The following is a 19103-nucleotide window of genomic DNA, read 5'->3' as shown; positions in this document are numbered from 1 at the left end:
TGAGAAATGATGTAAAGACTATCAAATATTTCATAGCTTCCAAATAACATGCTTTTTATATCAACCTTTGCTGTGTTGACATTTTTCATACAAGGATACATTTACAGTGTTTGCTTAACAATTTCTCTCAGAAATGAACGCTAATAAACGTGTATCCAAACCGAAGGAGTGTCCAAGTCCTCCAACATTGTCCACTAGTCAATAAACTACATTATAAAGGATTATATGGTGTAATATTCATCGTTGAATAAACACCACACACACACACACACACACACACACACTCACACACACACACTCACACACACACACACACACACACACACACTCACACACACACACACTCACACACACACACACTCACACACACACTCACACACACACACACACACACACACACACACTCACACACACACTCACAGGAAAAGTCCAATATATATATATTTTTAATTATTATTTCAGGTGCTTTTCAGTTAGTACAAGACATTCTTAATGCAACTCTTACGACACAGAGTCAAAGAAATTTGCAGGCACAGAGTAAGATATAAGTACCCTGCTATTATGACAGAATTCACAGTCAGTGCTCAGCAATAAGTAGTTCTGACATGAAGGCAATTCTACTCTCGCCATGCTATCAATCATATGAAAAACTTCAGACTCCACCTGCTACTTGGGAGGAGATATGCAAATAAGAAGTTCAAGTTCTATACAAGCAAGACTTTAAAGGGCTATCTTATGCTAATACAAAATGGTTTAATACAATGTCCTGGATCAGTCTGGACAAACTGGGTTCTAACATAGCTCTCTGTAGCAACAGATATAATTGCAACAAAGTTGTATCTACAGTGTAGGTTATTCTATGGTATATGACAACCAAAAAAGTGGGTCTATTATCAGAGGGAATGCAATATGAAGAAAAAGGCCCTTAAGTGAACTACATGGAAATCCATTCTAACCAGAGGCAATAGTAAATAGTGGCACCCTTTACTCTTGTGCTTCACATGGTCTGATGTTGACAACAGATATGTTTTCTCCTCTGCATCTCCTCGCGCCTGCTTCACATTCAGACATTGTCTGTTTGAAATGGTTCTCTCCAGCAAGGACACAGATACTGCTGCCACTCTCTTTGCATTCTTCAATTCCTCTGCATGCGCATATGTTGGTTTGCTCTGAGAACAGATATATAATGTACAGTATTGGGAGGATAGGGATTTTAATCTCTCACCACAATGCCACAATTCAGTACCTAAATTCCAATAATACACAGTGCAAACAATAGTATAAATCACCATTGTAGATAATCTACCAGTCTTTGAATATATGCAAATATTTGAATGAGTTAGCTCTCTTACATAAGTAGTGGGACAAAAATGTTATCCAATTAATTCTAATAAAGAACAGAAAATCTGTTCTGTATTTTAATTCAAACTTCTGAAAGTGAGAAGAGGTATCAGATTGAATGCTGTACCAGTCTTGGCAGTTTTCACTGCATTTTTGAGGGAAGAACATATTATTAATATCCTGTTTATGAAGAGAGGGCAGTTATCTAATCATGTATACCTAGGTACTTAGTAAGGTGTCTTAGTGGATTAAAACAGGCAATAATTGCTCTGTCACCCAGGCACCACAAACCAGCATTGGTGGTCCAACACATTTTCTAGAATGCTATATATGTTATTTGTAGAGAAAATGCAGTTAATCCGTTGGTTTCAAATAATAATGCAAGATAATTATTTTGCAAATCCGCTTCCCAGACATAGCCCATAGACCTTTTGCCGTGATTACTGTACATGTTATAACATACCATCACACTTCTCCCACAGCTGACAGGCAGGGCAGGGCTTGGGTTGGAAGCCTGGAAGCTTGCAGGTACTCTCGTCAGCGGGGGTGTATGACCGTCCCAGGCACTCCAGGGCATAGACCTTACAAACTGTGAGGGCGTCTGTTCGTCCGGTCTTAGCATTTGTGACACAGATATCCAGAGAGGACCTGGGGAGAGGAAGTGTCAGTGTGGTTGATAGCAGAAAACAGATTGACTCATATTTTGAAAAATTGTGTAACATACAGAAGAATGTCTAATCTGTTTTATACACATCAGTGTACTGATGATAGATTTTTAAGAACACGGTATACTGTATAGACTTATATACAGTAAAGTAGTAATGAAAGTAGAGAGATTTATTTCTTATACAAAACACCTGACAATTATCACATTAAACTCAATGTTATTGGCAAAATAGTTTTGCAAGTAATTAAAACTAGGAGTGTGCAGACGACCCGTTGCTTGTGTGAAGGGCTAAATAAGTAATATATAACAAGCAATAAGGCTCGCAGTTGGAAAATTCTTCCTACTCATTACAGATATTTGTTTATAATTTTTACTCGGCACGTTCAATGCTAATTTAAGAATTTTAACAAATACGTTTAGTAAGAAAAGTTGTGTAACAGAGGGGCTTCATCACTTTTTTCACACTTTCATGTTTTCACTTTGTTTCTTTTAAAAGCCTTGTACTTTCTTTAGTACAACATGCCTGCCCGTAAAGCCTGCTTATGCACCATAAACCTTGAGAGCAAATGCTTTAACATGAATACAGTGTGTCTCATCGGTTATTTGTTTTTATGCAACCTTTAAGAATACAGAGATAGGATTAGCGGTATATATTATATATATATATATAATTCTACAAGAACTTACTTGCATTCGTAGGGCATTTTGCAGACACACTCTGAATTGTGTTTTTTTTGCCATGGTTGGCACTGGCCTCCTTGTGCTTCCTGGTTATCACTTGACACTGAAATAAATCAAATGTCATGGGATACTGTGTGAACTATGACTGATACTACTGTGTAACAAAACAATGGTTTGCCTCTCATCAACACACAGGCTAACAAAAGAGTCCTTCTGGATATGTTCTAATTGTATAGGTGTGTTCTACTGCTTCACAACCTAAACATGCCACAAACTAGGAGTTCAGAATGTTTTGGACACGCAGTTTGTGTAAATATCTGTCATAACCACATTCAGGAAGCACCGGAATTGAAATGTTTAAAATAGAAATAAACAGCACTGTTTAATGTTTTTTAAATCCCTAATTATAAGGGCATTACCTTGGAGGCTGACTTTCTTACACAGTAATTCACTCTAATTATGATTCTATTGCTTGAATACTGTATGAAAATACTTTATCAGCAGTTCAGTGTGTTCTCTTTCAATTGATTTCTTGCCTGTTTTGCATTGTATGCCTGTTAACTTAGGTGACCAGTTTAGACTGGAGTCACACATAATTTCTGAAGCCCCTTCCAATTTCTTTGCAGGTGGGCAGGACAAAGTAATCTTTTCTCCTATCTCATAGCTTGTTTTCCAGGGAGTGCCAGTGATATCAGATTGCAGAGTCGGAGGCCCACAGACCACGCCTGTGAAGAACAAAGAACAGTATTTAATTGTGAAGGTATCCCGGTGTTTAAGCACCACAGGCAAACATGATCATTTTGCACAACAACAACAAACAAACAAAAGCTATAAAATGGGTTTGCTGTATGTCCAACATGTGTATGGAAGCCGTCCAGTATGGCTCTCCTTATCTCTTCCTTAGTTTAATAGTTGTTCTCCTGGTTTTGTCATCTTACTGTGCACCTTCAGCACTGACATACATTCTTCAGCAAAAGCGTCACTCTTTGAGCTCACCCAACATTGGCACCTCTGTAATGGTAAGCTGGTAAGAGTCTGATTTCACACTGATGTTCAATTAATGACGATGACGGCGATACTTACTATGGCAATGAAGAGGATATCTCTGCCAATGAAGATCTTCTCCACACTTTGCTACAGGATCCCCCACAACGTAATATCCTTCTATGCAGGAATACACAATTTTACTGCCGACTGGGTAAAGGTCTTTGGGATCCTATGGTTAAAAGAAAAACAGAAGAGGTGGCTCTTACCTTTAAAGATCTGATCTGACCAAACATTGTGAGGTCTCAGCTGCTGTTTATTCTAGACCTCCCAGCTTGGAAAACAGCAGTTGAAATCTTCAGGCCCCAGACAATCAGAATTAACCAAATGAAACCTCCACTGTTTAACTTTCTTTATTGATATATTTTAAATTTTCACCTCCAGAATAAAAACCTTTGAGGCAAATGGATATCTTCAAAGGTATCAGTGGTGAGGGGCAGTCATTCAGTCAAATCTATACATGTGACAGTACAGGTTTTTATAACATATCAACAGAAACAAAGATGGCTTTTGAATGGAGTGGTATTAATTTCAAATGTACGTTTTGCCTTTGCTGTTTAGCATTATCATTCACATAAAACACATCCACAGTGATATTTTTTAGTAAATATGGAGTATATATTTTTTTGTCACTGCTTAAGACACTTTGAATTATATTGTTGTGTTATGTGGTTCTAGTGTTGTTACCCATACCTGAACAAATCCATTAATGAGTGGAGGGGGAGACTGGCACGACTTGACGGGTACAAGAGTTGTGTCAAAGCAATGTGGTTCAATTTCACTTGAAAAGGAAAAAATAAGGGAATCGTTAGAACTGTTTTACTGCAGTGATCTAATATGATCTCTTTTACACTGAAAATAATGAAGAGACAAGCTGTTGTAAATGGGCTGTATTTGGATAGATCAGCTGGGTTTTCAGCAGGAAACCAGTACAATAAAGTGGGATCCAATTGAGTTAAGCAAGCTTCTTAAATTTCCAGTAGGGTGATGTACCAAAGTTTTGACAAATTTATAAGGTCATACTTTGATTTGATTTTATTCTAAATAGGAATACTTTACAGGAAGACATGAATTAGTCATGTTGTTAATTGCTAGTTTTCTTAATGTTTTGTTTATCACTTTCTCTTTTGCCCTCACCGTAGATACTCCACTTCTTCATCCTCACAGGGCTTGGAGTCTGTGTGCTCCCCAATGCAGGACTTTCCACCCCCACTGGGACTGGGGTTGTCACACTTTCGACCTCTGGACCTTTGACCTCTACTACAGAAGCTCCAGGAAGACCAACAACTCCAGCTGCCATCAATCACGCCTAAAAGACATCAGTTCTCCTTTACAATAGGCTTCTTTATTTCCTTTAAAAGACTGCAGCGTCTTTTCAATTGATCTAAACAATGAAATACTGCTTAATGTTCAAAATAGGTCAACGACTCGCATGCACAGTTATATGTTTGATTTTCAAAAGCCTAGTACATAGAAGGTCATATTTAAATGATCTAAACAGTGGTGTGTAGATCCTCCATAATTTATTGTAATTGAATAGACACCCACTTACTTGGAACTGACAAATTCTCCCAAAAGCGACCATATAAGCTCCATTGTTGGACATTTGTTTTTATCTCTTCCTAAATTTGGTTTAATTTCAGGTGTTTACTAAAACAAACACTTTGAGGCTTCTGTTAATCTCCTGCATTTATTATTTATATAGTAAACCAGAGGTCCAATAGAAATTAATCTTAGTAAGTCAACCTGGCTGCTCTTCCAGAGGAGTTCCTTTTTCACAGGCAAGTCCACTGGTGCCTGGTTTACAGTCACAGTTGCACTGGGTGTTTTTAATCACAGGAAGGCCATTGTTCTGACAGGGCTTGCAGTTACACGGGTGATTCTCATTCAGATACTGCTCAATCGCTTGTTTCAGGTTATACCTCTTCACTGAAGCACATGCCACCTCTTTCACCAGCTCATGCAGAGGTGTCAGCTACAGGGGGAAAAAAAGAAACACAATGCAAAATGATTAGTTTGTTTGCCTAACACATTAAATTAGACTTGCTGACAAGACAGGAAACAGTTCTCTGACATCAGCTTTTCAAAACAAGCAATACTACAATGTGCCTCTCTGGGTTCTGGTGACATGAATAAACCCCATGTGCTTTCTGATTCAGTTACAGCCTTGTTGAGGTATACATTATTCTTTGTATCATAATTTACATAATTCACCACTATTCATGGTGTGATGAGCCTGTGTGACAACAGGAAATAAATGATAACCATTCTGCCAAGGAGCACAGCTCTTTCGGGGCAGTCAGTAAAGTGTATGGTAGTGATCTTAATAGTAAAGATGTCTGACCTTCTGCTTGATGACACTGGGATTGTCTTTCACAGAGCCAGCCCAGCTGGCATATCGTTCACTGTTCCCAGCAGGATTGTTCAGATCCAAGAAATTCAGCCCAGATGAAAAAGCAGCACTCCCTCCAATAGTAGATGAGTTACCAGAGATTCTTTGAGACGCATATCCTGAAAAGAAAAAAAAGAGACATGATACAACAAGCTGTTCCTAAATTATTATTTTTGTTTTGTAATTTAGAAAATAACATGGCTCTGAGAGAAAAGAAAAGTGAAGCTTGCAATGCTAAATGTCTTTCAGATATTTCTTCAGTATGTCAGTAGCCAGATGAACTGAACAAGTCTAATCTTTAGAACCCTCAATAGGACCACATGAACACACGGGAGATCCCTTCAGCACAGAAATACACAAAAGAATTCAGGAAACTTGTTTTAAATCACGTAGAAGTAATCAAGCCCAGTGACAGCACTGTATACAGATGTCATCAAGTGAGTGTGTTTTTCGATTCTGAAATATTTATGACAATTGGTGTCAAAAGTTTTGAGAGTCTAGCCCCATGTCTTTAGAATTCTGTAGCGAATCCAAGGGGTGCAATGACTCGCTCAGAGGCAAGCTAGTTTTCAGTGCCTTTCATTGAAAATACAGGGTTTGAAACACATGGGTTTACTCAAAGCTTAACAAATATGCTAAATTAGTCATTACCAGATCCAGAACAGTGCTATTTACATAGTACTCCCCCCCAGAAACTTGTGGACCCTTAAAAATAAGGTTGAACAACTACATTTCTGTCATGTCCCTTTATCAATAGCGTGTCTACATTTACATATCTCCAGCTGTTCTAACAGCTTAACACAGCTTACTTATTTCAGAAACATCAGTGGGTGTTTTTTTTACGAACATACTGTATGATTCTCCTTCTGTTACTACTATTACTACAGCTGTTATACTACGGCTTACCTTGAGAAGTCTTGAGCGCTTCAATTAGTTTGTTGCATTCTGAGCGTTTCACACTTACAAAAATGAAATTAGAGCTAGAAGATGTACATTTCTCAGCATCTGTGTTGGAAATACCTTTATTGAAAAACAAAAAAGAAAATCCGGTTGTTTGGGTGAAAACTACCCTAAGTACATCACAGATATACAGATAGTGATGTTTCACATTTTTATGGTGTCACTTATATTGTGGTTCTTACATTTTCTTCTACATCATATTGCAAAATAATGAAAGGGCCTACCTACAGTTGTTGACCAATTCACATACTGTCTTCAGAGTTCCACACAGTAAACCAAGGGTCATTCTGGAGGAGCTTGGAAAACTGAACTGATGCAGATACAAATAAAAACTGAACCTCTAGAGTTGTTTCCTGGGTTTGATTAGTTGATCTGGGCACCATTTTGCTTAAGATTCTCAGAGTGGTGAGTGAGAATTATCTGTACTATCCAGATTACTATTTTTGCCAAGAACATCTGTCTAAACTGTGGCCAAAAACACTGATTTATGGAGTAAGCAGTAAGTTAGTCCACCAGACAAATAGGAATAAAGTGTATAAACACTCTGAGGATAATTATATTGCCAGTACAGACTCTGATTGTTCTGGGGATTTAATGTGGTACAGGGGGCGTTCGTAGCTTTTTGGAATAAACAGCTTTACCTGTATATGACAAGGTACTGTAATCCCCAGTGAAACCAGTATCTATGCTGCCATTCATTGTTGCAGAACCTCAACATTAACCTCCACCAAAACAGTTAAAAAACTGGAAGCAACGGCTAGTAATTAAACCATTAATAACATATATATTTAAAAAACATTGTTCACATTTTTTTTTCACAGGCACTGACGGTCTTCCTCATTTCATTCAATGCACATTCAGACCTCATTTGTAGAGCAGGTAGGGGTGGGCAGAGTTAAAAAGTCAATGCCACCTGGTTTGAATAGAATGGGGAAGGCTTTGCCGGCATTTAGGATTTTCCAGACAATCTCAAAGTAGCTCAAAGGCAGGTTCAGAGCAAAATGAGACTGGAGCAAAATATCCCAGGCCACTTAGAATGACTGCAAACACCATAAAATAGTACGAACAAAGAAAGCTTGTGGGAGTTTGTTAAAATGCTCCAGACCATGTCAGTCTCTATTCTCTCTTTCTAGCAAAGTTCCTCCCCCTCTAGAATGCTACAGTAACATATTATATGAAATGGACGGTCTACCTTTCTGATTCATCTTCTCAGAATCCATATAAAACACAAGTTTATACAGCCCACCCAGAGAGCCCTCCTTTATGAAGTGAGTTCCATAGCTCTCGATGAGTTTGCGGTAGGCGCCGTATTCGTAAGTAACTGGGAGGAGAGACAGGTCCTTCCAAAAGACTTCCGAGAGGGTCAGGAACTCTGGTGGGCTGTTTATGAACTGCGCAACCTCCACCTCATTCCTGATAATCATCAACTGATGGCTCTGAAATGCACAAATGAACCAGTGTCATGAGGTTATCGTAATTAAAACCACAAAAATGGCATCTTTGGAAAATGGCTTGACAATAGAAAGACTCGGAAGTGGTGCATCTTACCTTCTCATTGTTCAGTGCAATATCACTCGTGTGATCGTAATTACCATCATGGCTTGACCTCTTGATGTCTGATGTGTGCTTGTTATAGGACCAAGTGCTGTTGTAAAACTCGTAGCTGAAATCATTCTTGATTTTTACCTGCACCAGAAAACACATTTTACTTATTTGTCACTTCTACTAATGTCTTTATTTTCCCTCTATTATTATCTCTTGCCTCTCTGGAAATACACTGGTCAAAACACTTGAGATTGGCCTCAGTGAGGCAGGTGTGTCTTCTACTGTGTCAAAGTTTTCAGTGATTTTGGGCCCTGATGCATGTCTGTTGTCTCGTTAGACAATGCAGTCCCTACGTTGCTGGCTAAGCCATTCAGGTACAACATACGACACATCTGAAAATTGCAATCTAAGGAATTTTATATTCAGCTAAGTTGTGGTCCTTTAGAGAAAAAGCTAGTAACCTTTCAATTTCATTGTGTTAAATGGATACATTTACTGAAGAGGCTTTGTGGACTACAGTAACCCACCTGGAATGTGTATTTCTGGAGACTCTGTGTCAGTCTGTAGAAATATCTGTGGTCCCCACTGAACACTATCCGGCACTGTCCACCAAAGCTTTTTGTGTTAATGACATTGTTCCTGACCTTACCCTTTAGAATATCAAATCTAAAAATGGAAAAAGGGACAGTTCAGAATTACAAATTACAAAAATATCATGCAGGAGAAACAAGCTGAAGAGAATATATTCTCTTCTAAATGAATCTGCAGAGAGCCAGGACTGGTGTGAGCTATCAATGATTCATTTATTATGTCCTCCTGTGGCCATATATTCAAATATACCATTGTGGAAAATGCATCAGTTTTGCTTTTGGGATGCAATATGAAGCTAGCCTTATGGAAGGAGTAAGGACCCCCTTGTAAATGAGAACCCAGTCTCAATCGGTACATTTCCTGGTTAAGTAAACAAATAAATAAATACACATTAAGTGAGAATAATCTTTTTAGCAACTGGCTTGTCGTTGGACAGTAACTTTGAGTCCACTTGAGCAACCGAATTTGCAAACAGGAATAGGTTACAGTTTTATACTGATATTGACCCATGGCATTTTGGAAGATAAATTTAACCAACTGTGTTGTTTTATTTTCTTGTATTTTATTATTTTTGTTTATTGTTCAAAGGTGAATGTATAGCCATACCCTGCACCAGAAAGTTCAGCCTTGGGGGGGATTTGATCTTTGTCACACTTCTTCATTTCCTCACATCTTTGCTCATCAGAACCATCTTCTTCACAGTCCTGGTCCCCATTGCACACCAGTGACCGGCTGATGCATTGGCCTGCAAGAACAAAAGAGGTTTCAGGAAACTTGCACATGTTTAAATTTTCTAGAGTACGAAAACAATTAATTAAACAAAGGTAGATGAAATAAAGAAAAGAAAAAAAAACGTTATTTTATGATTGAAGCCCTCATTTGGGTAGAAAATATAACGAATCTTATAATGAATATAATAACAGAAATATAATGAATCTTGGTTGTAAATCTCCCTCCCGTCCTTTGAGGGCGCTAAGCAGCGAAAGTAGAGTTCTTTGGACAGGCTAGCCTGACAGTTCTTTCCCAGGGTCGGGAAGTCGGTCAGTCTGGAAGAAGGCGAGACTCCGTTGCAGGACCATATTGACCCAGAAGGGAAACGACGTAGCAGCTGCAGATTGTAGAGACAGCTGCACTCGTTTACCAAGGGGTCATGTGTGATAGCATAAAAGGGGACGGAGAATAGCAATCTATTCCTTCGCTTTGGTTTGCGTAAATAAACTAAGAAGGACTGTGAGAGACACTGTTGCACGTAGAAAGTACCGTGAGTGTTTTGTTTGTTTGTCTTGTAATTATCTTGTCTTGTGCATTTACTAGACGGCTAACACAGATCCGGAGCTGTCGCCAAGGGCCAGCACTAAACCGGACAACACTTCACCATTGTCATAAATATAAACTTGTATCGCCCCCCACAAGCGCTACTGCACGCACCCAGGACTGGTGACCGTGTTTGTATTATTGTGGGGCAGATATTGTTTATTATTTGGGTCTTTTCCTGTGTTATTATCCCATGCTGTACACATTGGTGTGTATTGCCGGGGAATTATTGTTTGGTCGCCAGACCTGGAAAATACAATAGAAACATTTCCAAACCGGATTACAATTATCTGTCTGCTTCTTTCATGCACTGCATCACTCCTGTATCTGTTGCCACTCAGCCACTTTGTCACACTCTGTTATTTAAAAGTTGTGTACTGTTCTAAACTGCATGATTGCTTTACTTATACCCTCTTACAAGTAAATGAGATTAATCTAGGAGTGGTCGATTGGGGACACGCCCCCGCCTCGCAAGCGTTCAATACAATTAGTACTGAGTAGCTGCCCCTGTGCTGTGCTGGATAAAATGGACATGCCAAGCACAGAGACAAATTAACAACGTTATATAGAAATTGGCCTCTTTTATATATATATATATATATTTAAAATATATGGGATATATTTTAAATATATTTTAGTCTGTAATCCATATATTTATTTTATATGTTGGAAATATATGGTGCACCACATATTTTCATTAGTCTGTAATCCATATAAAATAAATATATGGCTTACAGACTAAAATATATTTTAAATATATCCCATATATTTTAAATATATAAAAAAGGGGCCCATTTCTATATATGAAAAGTATAAGGATCATGCTTTTCTACCATATATTAAAAATATATGTTTGTTCCATAAGGGTACACGTTGTGTAAGAAAGCGGAGACAGAGTACAGAACCTATAACCAATACTGTGTGATTTGAGTGGAGATATAACAATTCGGAGAAACGTTATTATTTGGGTATCGTCTGGTGCGTACTGAGTCTTGGCTCCGTGGATTAGTTCATTCAGTTATTAAGTTCTGTATTTTGTTGTGTAAAATGGGCCAGTAGAAGATAGTGCTTTTTACCTCCTTTCCGTTTTCGTGTAGCGTTTGATTGTATAAATGAACTCTAGCTTGTTACGCTCTTTTGAACTGCATAGTTAAAGTTGGCTTAGCCACAGTAATTGAAGATCTGTTCGAGGTATTAGGACGGTATTGTACACGTGTTTCAGTCATTGACAGTTGTTGAGCACGTTGGATAATTCTTTCACGGTTGGTATATTAAGTTATAGTTTGTGTGCTGTGTTTCACTTTTGTTTTGCTTTGATTTGATAACTGAAGTGCACTGCGTTTTGTGTGATTTAGTTTTGGTTGATTTTTCAGTGTTTTCTTATATGTTGTCATTACACTGAAACACATTTGCAATCTTTACTATTTCTTTGCCATGAACTATTTGTTTATACTTCTGACTGTGCTGCTAATTTAATAGACCTGTGCTAGTATTGTAAGAATTTTATGTTTGAAACTTGTATTTTCATTTTACTGTGTTGAATTTTAATTAGAATAATAAATTGTATACCGAAATAAAAATCATTAATAGCGGTTCTGTCGTTGTGTCACCACTACTTGGGGCCTACTGTTCTGGATAAAGTATCTGCGTGGGAAGGTTAATTGGTTCCAGGTAGTGGGACCTGGTAATTGGAAGGTACTAAACTGGGTGATCTGGTGGTTGTATTGGTAAATTTGGTTATGAATCCATTCTTGTATAAGGGGAACTGGGGTTTCGGTAACCTCCACTGGTCTGGCTGCTAGGAGCTACAATCATCATTAGGGAAGAAAGGGCAATTCTCACCAGCAATCTAAACATTTTTCAGAAAGAACATCACATCCCCCCCCCCCCAAAAAAAGTTACCAAACCAACTACTCGGACATGATTTACTTTTGCAGTTACAGTATAATTGTTGCAAACTTCATTGTGTTTTTTCCTCTCCTTTCAGAGAAAATAACTCACAAATATATTTAAACGGTTCTTATGTATTAAGTTTATTAACATATATTCAGTAAGGGAGGTTACATTTATATTTATTAAAGAAATCCTTAAAGATTGTGTCTTTAATCCTTCTCACCTGAGGAACACCTGAACCTGCCTCCACAACCATCTTCTATTGGACACCCTCTTGTGGGCACACATGCCCTTCTCTCAACTGGCTCACCTGAACACGGGCTTCCTCCATACTGACCATAGTTTAACACTGTGCGTCTGCGTGTCTATGAAATCAAATACAAAAATACTGTAAAAACAATTTGCTCTGAAAACTTTAAAGCTGATTTATACTTTGTAACAGAGCAAAACAGATGAATACTTCTGTGTCAAGTAAAACGCTCTAAGGCTAATGTATGTTGAAAGGTAAACTCGGAAACATTTTTAAGGCATATGACTAACTTTCCTTAACTTTTGAACATGTTCGTACATTGTTATCTCTATAATGTGGCTACTGGAGTGGGCCAAGAATGGCATTGCCGTGGCAACCGAGATATCAATTGGGGGTTGTTATTAAAGAGGTTCTCCAATAGCACAAAGAAATAAATAAGGGCTCAGTTCGAGAGCTTGTGAGCAAAACGTACACGTGGCCTGTGGAAATGCTCTCAGGTCATCCCATTTATGTGAGGATCTGGAATCTTTTCTTATCTGTAATTGCTGTCTGCTTTTATAAACAAGACTTCTCTCAAAGCCTTTCAAACAAACGAATGAAAGATACATTGAGACAGACTTTGTGAGCGATCCCTAGTATGTATATGTGTGTGAATTGGCTTGCAAAACAGCCCATTTGGTAACAACTTGGGTTATCTCCTTTAACCTCTAAACTTCCATCCACCAATCATAAAGCTCCACACAGCAGGTTTAGTTGCAATATCTGGCTTTACAAATATTCAAACTGAAGAAAAGCTTAAACATGTACTTTAAAGACTTCTATGACTAAAATAGCAACAGGCACTGTTTTCCAGTTTCTAATCACAACAATTTATTATTATTATTATTATTATTATTAATATTATTATTATTATTGTGCATTGCACATTGGTCAACTAGAGATAGTAATCCCATCAGGGTTCCTTTGCTTGAATTACTAATATTTGTTGTCAATACTTAAGCTTTGTTACCTTACCTGAGTCTTTGTGCAACCATCACATTCTGACCAGTCACTGTATGAAGTCCACTGGCAATTCACAGGACTTACACAGCTGTAAATAAACAAGCTAGTGTTTCAAAATACACCAAAGTCTGTGTACCCCATGTAAGTCCTGCTATTACATTTGAATCTAGCTGGATGTGTCGTCCTCTGTAACCACACTGCAGAACACTCGCAATATCTACAATTCTGTAAATGTACAAGTAAGCTGCTAACAAAAAAAAAAGACTGCAGCCTTTTAAATTCATTTTAATACAACAGTCTCATGGAGGACACATCATTACCAGATCTTAATTAAATAAACATTTCCTATAGCGTCTCCTATAGAGTAAATGTAAGCTCAGGCATACTGTAGCAATGGCTGTGAATTCTTGTACAGACCTAACCAATCAGCATCCCAAATCTTTGAAGTACCTTAAAAAAAAAAAAAAAAAAGAACTTACCCAACTTCATAAATAAGATGAAGAAGTCCAGCCAGGCCATACAGAACTAATGTCACCATGACCTGCAAAAGACAAACACAGAAAGCAAGGTACAGGTAAACCTGGAATTTGTTTAAGTTTTCCCTTTTGGATTGCTTAGCAATTGACACCTGATAGAACTGTACTAAATATAGTAATACTACTACGACTACTACTACTACTACAACTACTACTACTACTACTACTACTAATAATAATAATAATAATAATAATAATAATAATGCATGCTGTGCAGGATGAGGGTTTGATTCGTTTTTGTGCCACACATGTTCTGATCCCCTGGACGGGTCAGGTTAACTTTGACTACAGCTTAATGTGAAGATCTGTCTAAGATATATATGGCTATGTTCTCAAGTTAACTTGTATTAAAAAAAAAATTATACTTGGTATTACATGACATTCAACGGGCATTGTACAAGAAGAAATCTTCTGTGATGGGATTCACAGCTGGTATTTAAGCTTTGATTTTTTTAATACAGTATTTCACTGACTTGGTTTAATTTGGTTCTACAATGGCAGGTTTCAATATTGAGGTTCGAGGATACTGATATTCATATGTATTTGAACTTTGAAAATATTTGGTTTTATCTGACTATTTACATCTGATATTCCGTGCTCTATAGAATATTCATGATAAGCACCTTGTTTTTATTATCCAACTCTAACCAAAAGTTCATGAAATAATGTGTAAAAAAACTTTAACAGCTACTCCCTGCTCTTAGCATTTCCAAAGGCAAGTCTTAATATTAAATCCCAACTGTTGCTCTGAATCACATCACAGAAGATTTTGCTCCATTGTACAATGCCCTAGTTTTTTCTAAGAGAGACAAGAGAGACACTATTAAATGTATTACACTTTTAATAAAACAATACGGTAAATACACCAAATAATGCAATTGTTATTTCTTTCTGGTTTTGTGAAAAAGACACGGAGACATTTTACACTGGAGCAAAAAACTTCAATTCTGAACAGACTGACAACAGCTGGATCCATTTCAGAATAAAATCAGGTAATCTCACATATGACCTGGATGATAGCCTGTGAACATTTTGCTGGAGGCCAGAACAGAGAACAATAAAACAATCTTACCTTCATTGTGAAGAAACGGCTCTGTGTCACGGCAGCACCTTCTGAAACGGCTCTGAGTCACGGCAGCACCTTCTGAAACGGCTCTGAGTCACTGCAACACCTTCTGAAACGGCTCTGAGTCACTGCAACACCTTCTGAAACGGCTCTGAGTCACTGCAGCACCTTCTGAAACTGCTCTGAGTCACGGCAGCACCTTCTGAAACGGCTCTGAGTCACGGCAGCACCTTCTGAAACGGCTCTGAGTCACGGCAGCACCTTCTGAAACGGCTCTGAGTCACGGCAGCACCTTCTGAAACGGCTCTGAGTCACGGCAGCACCTTCTGAAACGGCTGGAGAGGGAGTCTGCCACTCACTGACATTTATTGCACAAGCTTGTCAACCCTTGACAGCACATGCACCGCGTTGTGCATTATTTCATTTTCACAAAGTTCTGTAACTCTGGTAAAAGGGCACGCTTCAGTTTATTGGCAACTGTAATAATATGAAGCAAATTCATCTCGTTTACGAGAAGTGACATTTGAACAATTCCAGACACCAGGGGTCGTCCAGGGGTTGAGAATGTGTAAATGTTATCTAGAAAATGTTTTTCATCAAGTTTCTGGAACTTGTCTTTGTAAAAATAACATTTATGTTGATAACACTAAATTGTGTGTCCTAAGCCAATAGCAATACGTCAAAGAGGAAGGCTTGTTTGAACTCCCATCTGTCAAAACTGAACTGGATCTTATGAACAGATGTAACTACACCACAATAATGGATTAAAGATGATATTATAGGATTGTTCAAACTGTTAATATCCTCATGAAGACATGAAGCTGCAAAACAAGTACTGGGAATGGGATTTTTTGTAATCAGTTGTGGTGCCTTTGCTGTTGGCTGCTATGGTTTGGAAGGTTAGAATAAGAGATTGACTACTAGACAGCTGTTTGTGTATTGGTAGGGTTATTGTATCATGTCCATGTGCACTAGGACAGTTTGGAACAGTACTTTTCAAATCATACCCCAATGCATTCTGGTAAGTGTAGACCAGCCCAAACTGTCCTAGTGTACATGGAGTCTAAGCTTAGATATTGGTATCCTAACTTCAGTAATAATAATTGCTTAAAGAGGGGTACTAACTATAAAGCATTAGCATTTAATTTGTTTTATTTCTGGCTCTAAATAATGTGAACTTTTTCATTGAGTTAGGGTTAGGTTATTTTAAATATAAAAATGCCAGTAAATGTATTTTATATTCATCTTTTAAAAAAAACATTGCATTGTAATAAAAAAAAATGTTGGCAGATACTCTTCTACCCTTTTCAAAACACTATTAAAATCCCCCCAAGAGGATCTCTTGCTCCATGACCTTGATTGGTCATTTATAAACAGAAAACAGATGGTCTGTATCAGTGGTTTTCAACCTTGTTTTAAACTGTACCCCTTCAGTCTGGAGGTTTCAGCGCAAGTACCGGTTAACAATTTTTGCTGTACTGAATGGCACCACAGTTGCAATAAAACTAAAGGCAGAATAATCTGATTAACAAATGTGGTAATTTTTATGTTCTGTTTATTTAATATATAATTTATGACACAATTGTTTGGGACTGATGAATAAAAAAAAAAGTATTTGTGAATCTCGTCAGAAACACACGTATTCGCTTTCTGTTATAAATAATTCAAAATAGTCTGCACCATGGGGCGTCATTTCGGGGGGGGGGGGGGCACAGTGTCGGATGCCCCTGCCATGCTCGCCAGGGGGCCCCAAATGGCAGTTTCTGTGAGAAGTTAAAACCCTTAAAGGAAAGTGTTCCTGCTTCGGGACATCGAAAGTGCAGCGACTAGCCTGGCATTAATGTAACTGCCTAAAAAAGTCATAGCAACAGCCTCGCCCAAGTTATTGCGATAATTTGCATTTGTTGACATTCAAAGTTAACAATAGCAGCTGTTGTGTTACAAAAGGCAAAACAGAAAGTTAAGTTTTACTAATAATTATGTCCAAGTGTTTATGACGTGTTTTGGGAACTTGTCAATAAAAGTGCTTAGCTTTTAATATCTATCACATCACAGCAACTAAGCAAATAGCAAAATAATAGCCAGGGCCGGCGTCAGTAACCGGGCAACCCCGGCAAGCGCACGGGGCCCCCGACGCCAGATGGGAGCTGTGACAGAGACAGAATGATTCTGGTGATAAATCTCCCTCAGATGTTATCAGCTAGCCTGCTTGCCCCTGATCTATTTAGGTGCAGTCCATCTTTCCTATAACATCTATTTATTTTCCAAAAGTAATCCCAGTCATCCCAGCCCTTTCACACGCGTTTTAATAAAATAGAGCTCAGAATGGCTGTGTTAATGGTTTGGCAGAGCTCTGTGCTTTGCTGGACAGCCACTGTTTATTGCAAAGAGGTGTGTATTGGTGTCCATTAGGGAAACATTGCCTAACGCCGACAATCTTAATCGTAAATATTTGACAGAAAATGGTGATGCTTTTGACGCGTCCCGATGGATTGCACTGCCCAGTTCTGTCAATTTTCTTTCTTTTTTCTTTTTTTTTTTAATGATTTCAAGGCGAATAAACGTTGCTTGTTTTGTGCTGATGTCATGATCATACCTTCTGTAGATACTATTTCCATCAGCACAGCGATTGACCAAACGTTTGCAAAGTACCAGATAACTTGGGAAAACGTGGCTTCGACAGATTCTGCTTCATCATAAATGCCAGGGACATTAAACGTAATCAGAAAAGCAGAACTGCTACGCATCATATTCCACATATAAAGTGTGTATACTGAGTTTTTTTTTCTCCCACTATTTTAACTGATGTTTCAATTAAAAACTATGTTTTGATCGATTTTATCCCTGTTTTAATATATGTAAAATATACTCCGAACAATTCTCGGATTATTTAAAAAAATATATAAATAAAAAAGGTGTTTTCAACCAGTAGAGGGCAACAGAGAGCTATCATGATCTTTTAATATCTGATATAGATTAGAGAGAAATTGAATGTCAAAAAGTATGACAGATTTTTGTGGGAATGGTGGGAATAGATTATTTTATGTTGTTTTAATAAAGTGAGGTACAGTAAAGTCTTCCTTTATTTAAAATGTCATTGATAATACATTTACAAGCATATTGCAAGCATCAGCATCACTGTCCATGTACATGTACGAATGCTAGCTGCAGGAGAATTGCTGCTAGGAAAACACTGGATCATCATGTTCTCTAATGATTTATGCATTTTCATTGATCTCTTCTTTCTTCTTTTATGCAATTCCCAGGTGAAAATGTAACTTTTCTGTGAGCTACCTGCAGTGTTCCAAACTATATATATATATATATATATATATATATATATATATATATATATATATATATATATATAGAATGGGTCAGAATATATTATCACATAAAAATGTCTCAGGTTGGTTCTGGGTAGCAATGCACTATTGGTGCAGCCCGAAAACAAAGGCGGCAGGGTTTAAACTGTTTTCAGAATCACAAGCAATGCAGTCAGTGATTGTATGGCATCTCAACCATTTCATATCAGAGTATATTATGCAGTGCAATGTGTAAAACAAATGCTACAATTGCTATTGCTGTGGATATCGTTTATGTTGGCACTGTAGTTGAAACCAGTAGCCCTGCTCAGTCTTGGGTCAGAAAGGAAGTTTCTATTCCCCTGAGAAACACTACAGCTATATATAATAGGAGATTTTTCTTCTTGGAGTTCAAGACACTGTTAATACAGTGAGTATATGGATTTCAGATTGATCAGTCCTGACTTAGGTTGCGCTAACATTTACTTAAGGCAAACAGCACCACCTACTGAGATA

The 19103-nt window shown here is 37.9% G+C and overlaps 1 protein-coding gene across 1 annotated transcript; it reads right to left on the bottom strand.

Annotated features, from left to right (window-relative positions):
- Nucleotides 1-428: 428 nt before the first annotated feature.
- Nucleotides 429-15717, bottom strand: LOC131697960 (complement component C7-like). The gene is made up of 18 exons (XM_058990117.1): nt 15289-15717; nt 14160-14221; nt 13693-13768; nt 12652-12793; nt 9828-9966; nt 9158-9296; nt 8634-8771; nt 8278-8521; nt 7032-7145; nt 6078-6244; nt 5480-5708; nt 4871-5042; nt 4427-4514; nt 3773-3905; nt 3226-3414; nt 2696-2792; nt 1805-1989; nt 429-1169 (listed from the first exon to the last, which is right to left on the bottom strand). Exons 1-18 carry the CDS (start codon nt 15292-15294, stop codon nt 985-987), a joined length of 2505 nt encoding a protein of 834 aa, XP_058846100.1. The 5' UTR covers nt 15295-15717; the 3' UTR covers nt 429-984.
- Nucleotides 15718-19103: the final 3386 nt, after the last annotated feature.

This window comes from Acipenser ruthenus, chromosome 2, assembly GCF_902713425.1.
Source record: "Acipenser ruthenus chromosome 2, fAciRut3.2 maternal haplotype, whole genome shotgun sequence".
In the NCBI taxonomy this organism is placed as follows: domain Eukaryota; kingdom Metazoa; phylum Chordata; class Actinopteri; order Acipenseriformes; family Acipenseridae; genus Acipenser; species Acipenser ruthenus.
This window is presented reverse-complemented; position numbering and strand designations above follow the sequence as displayed.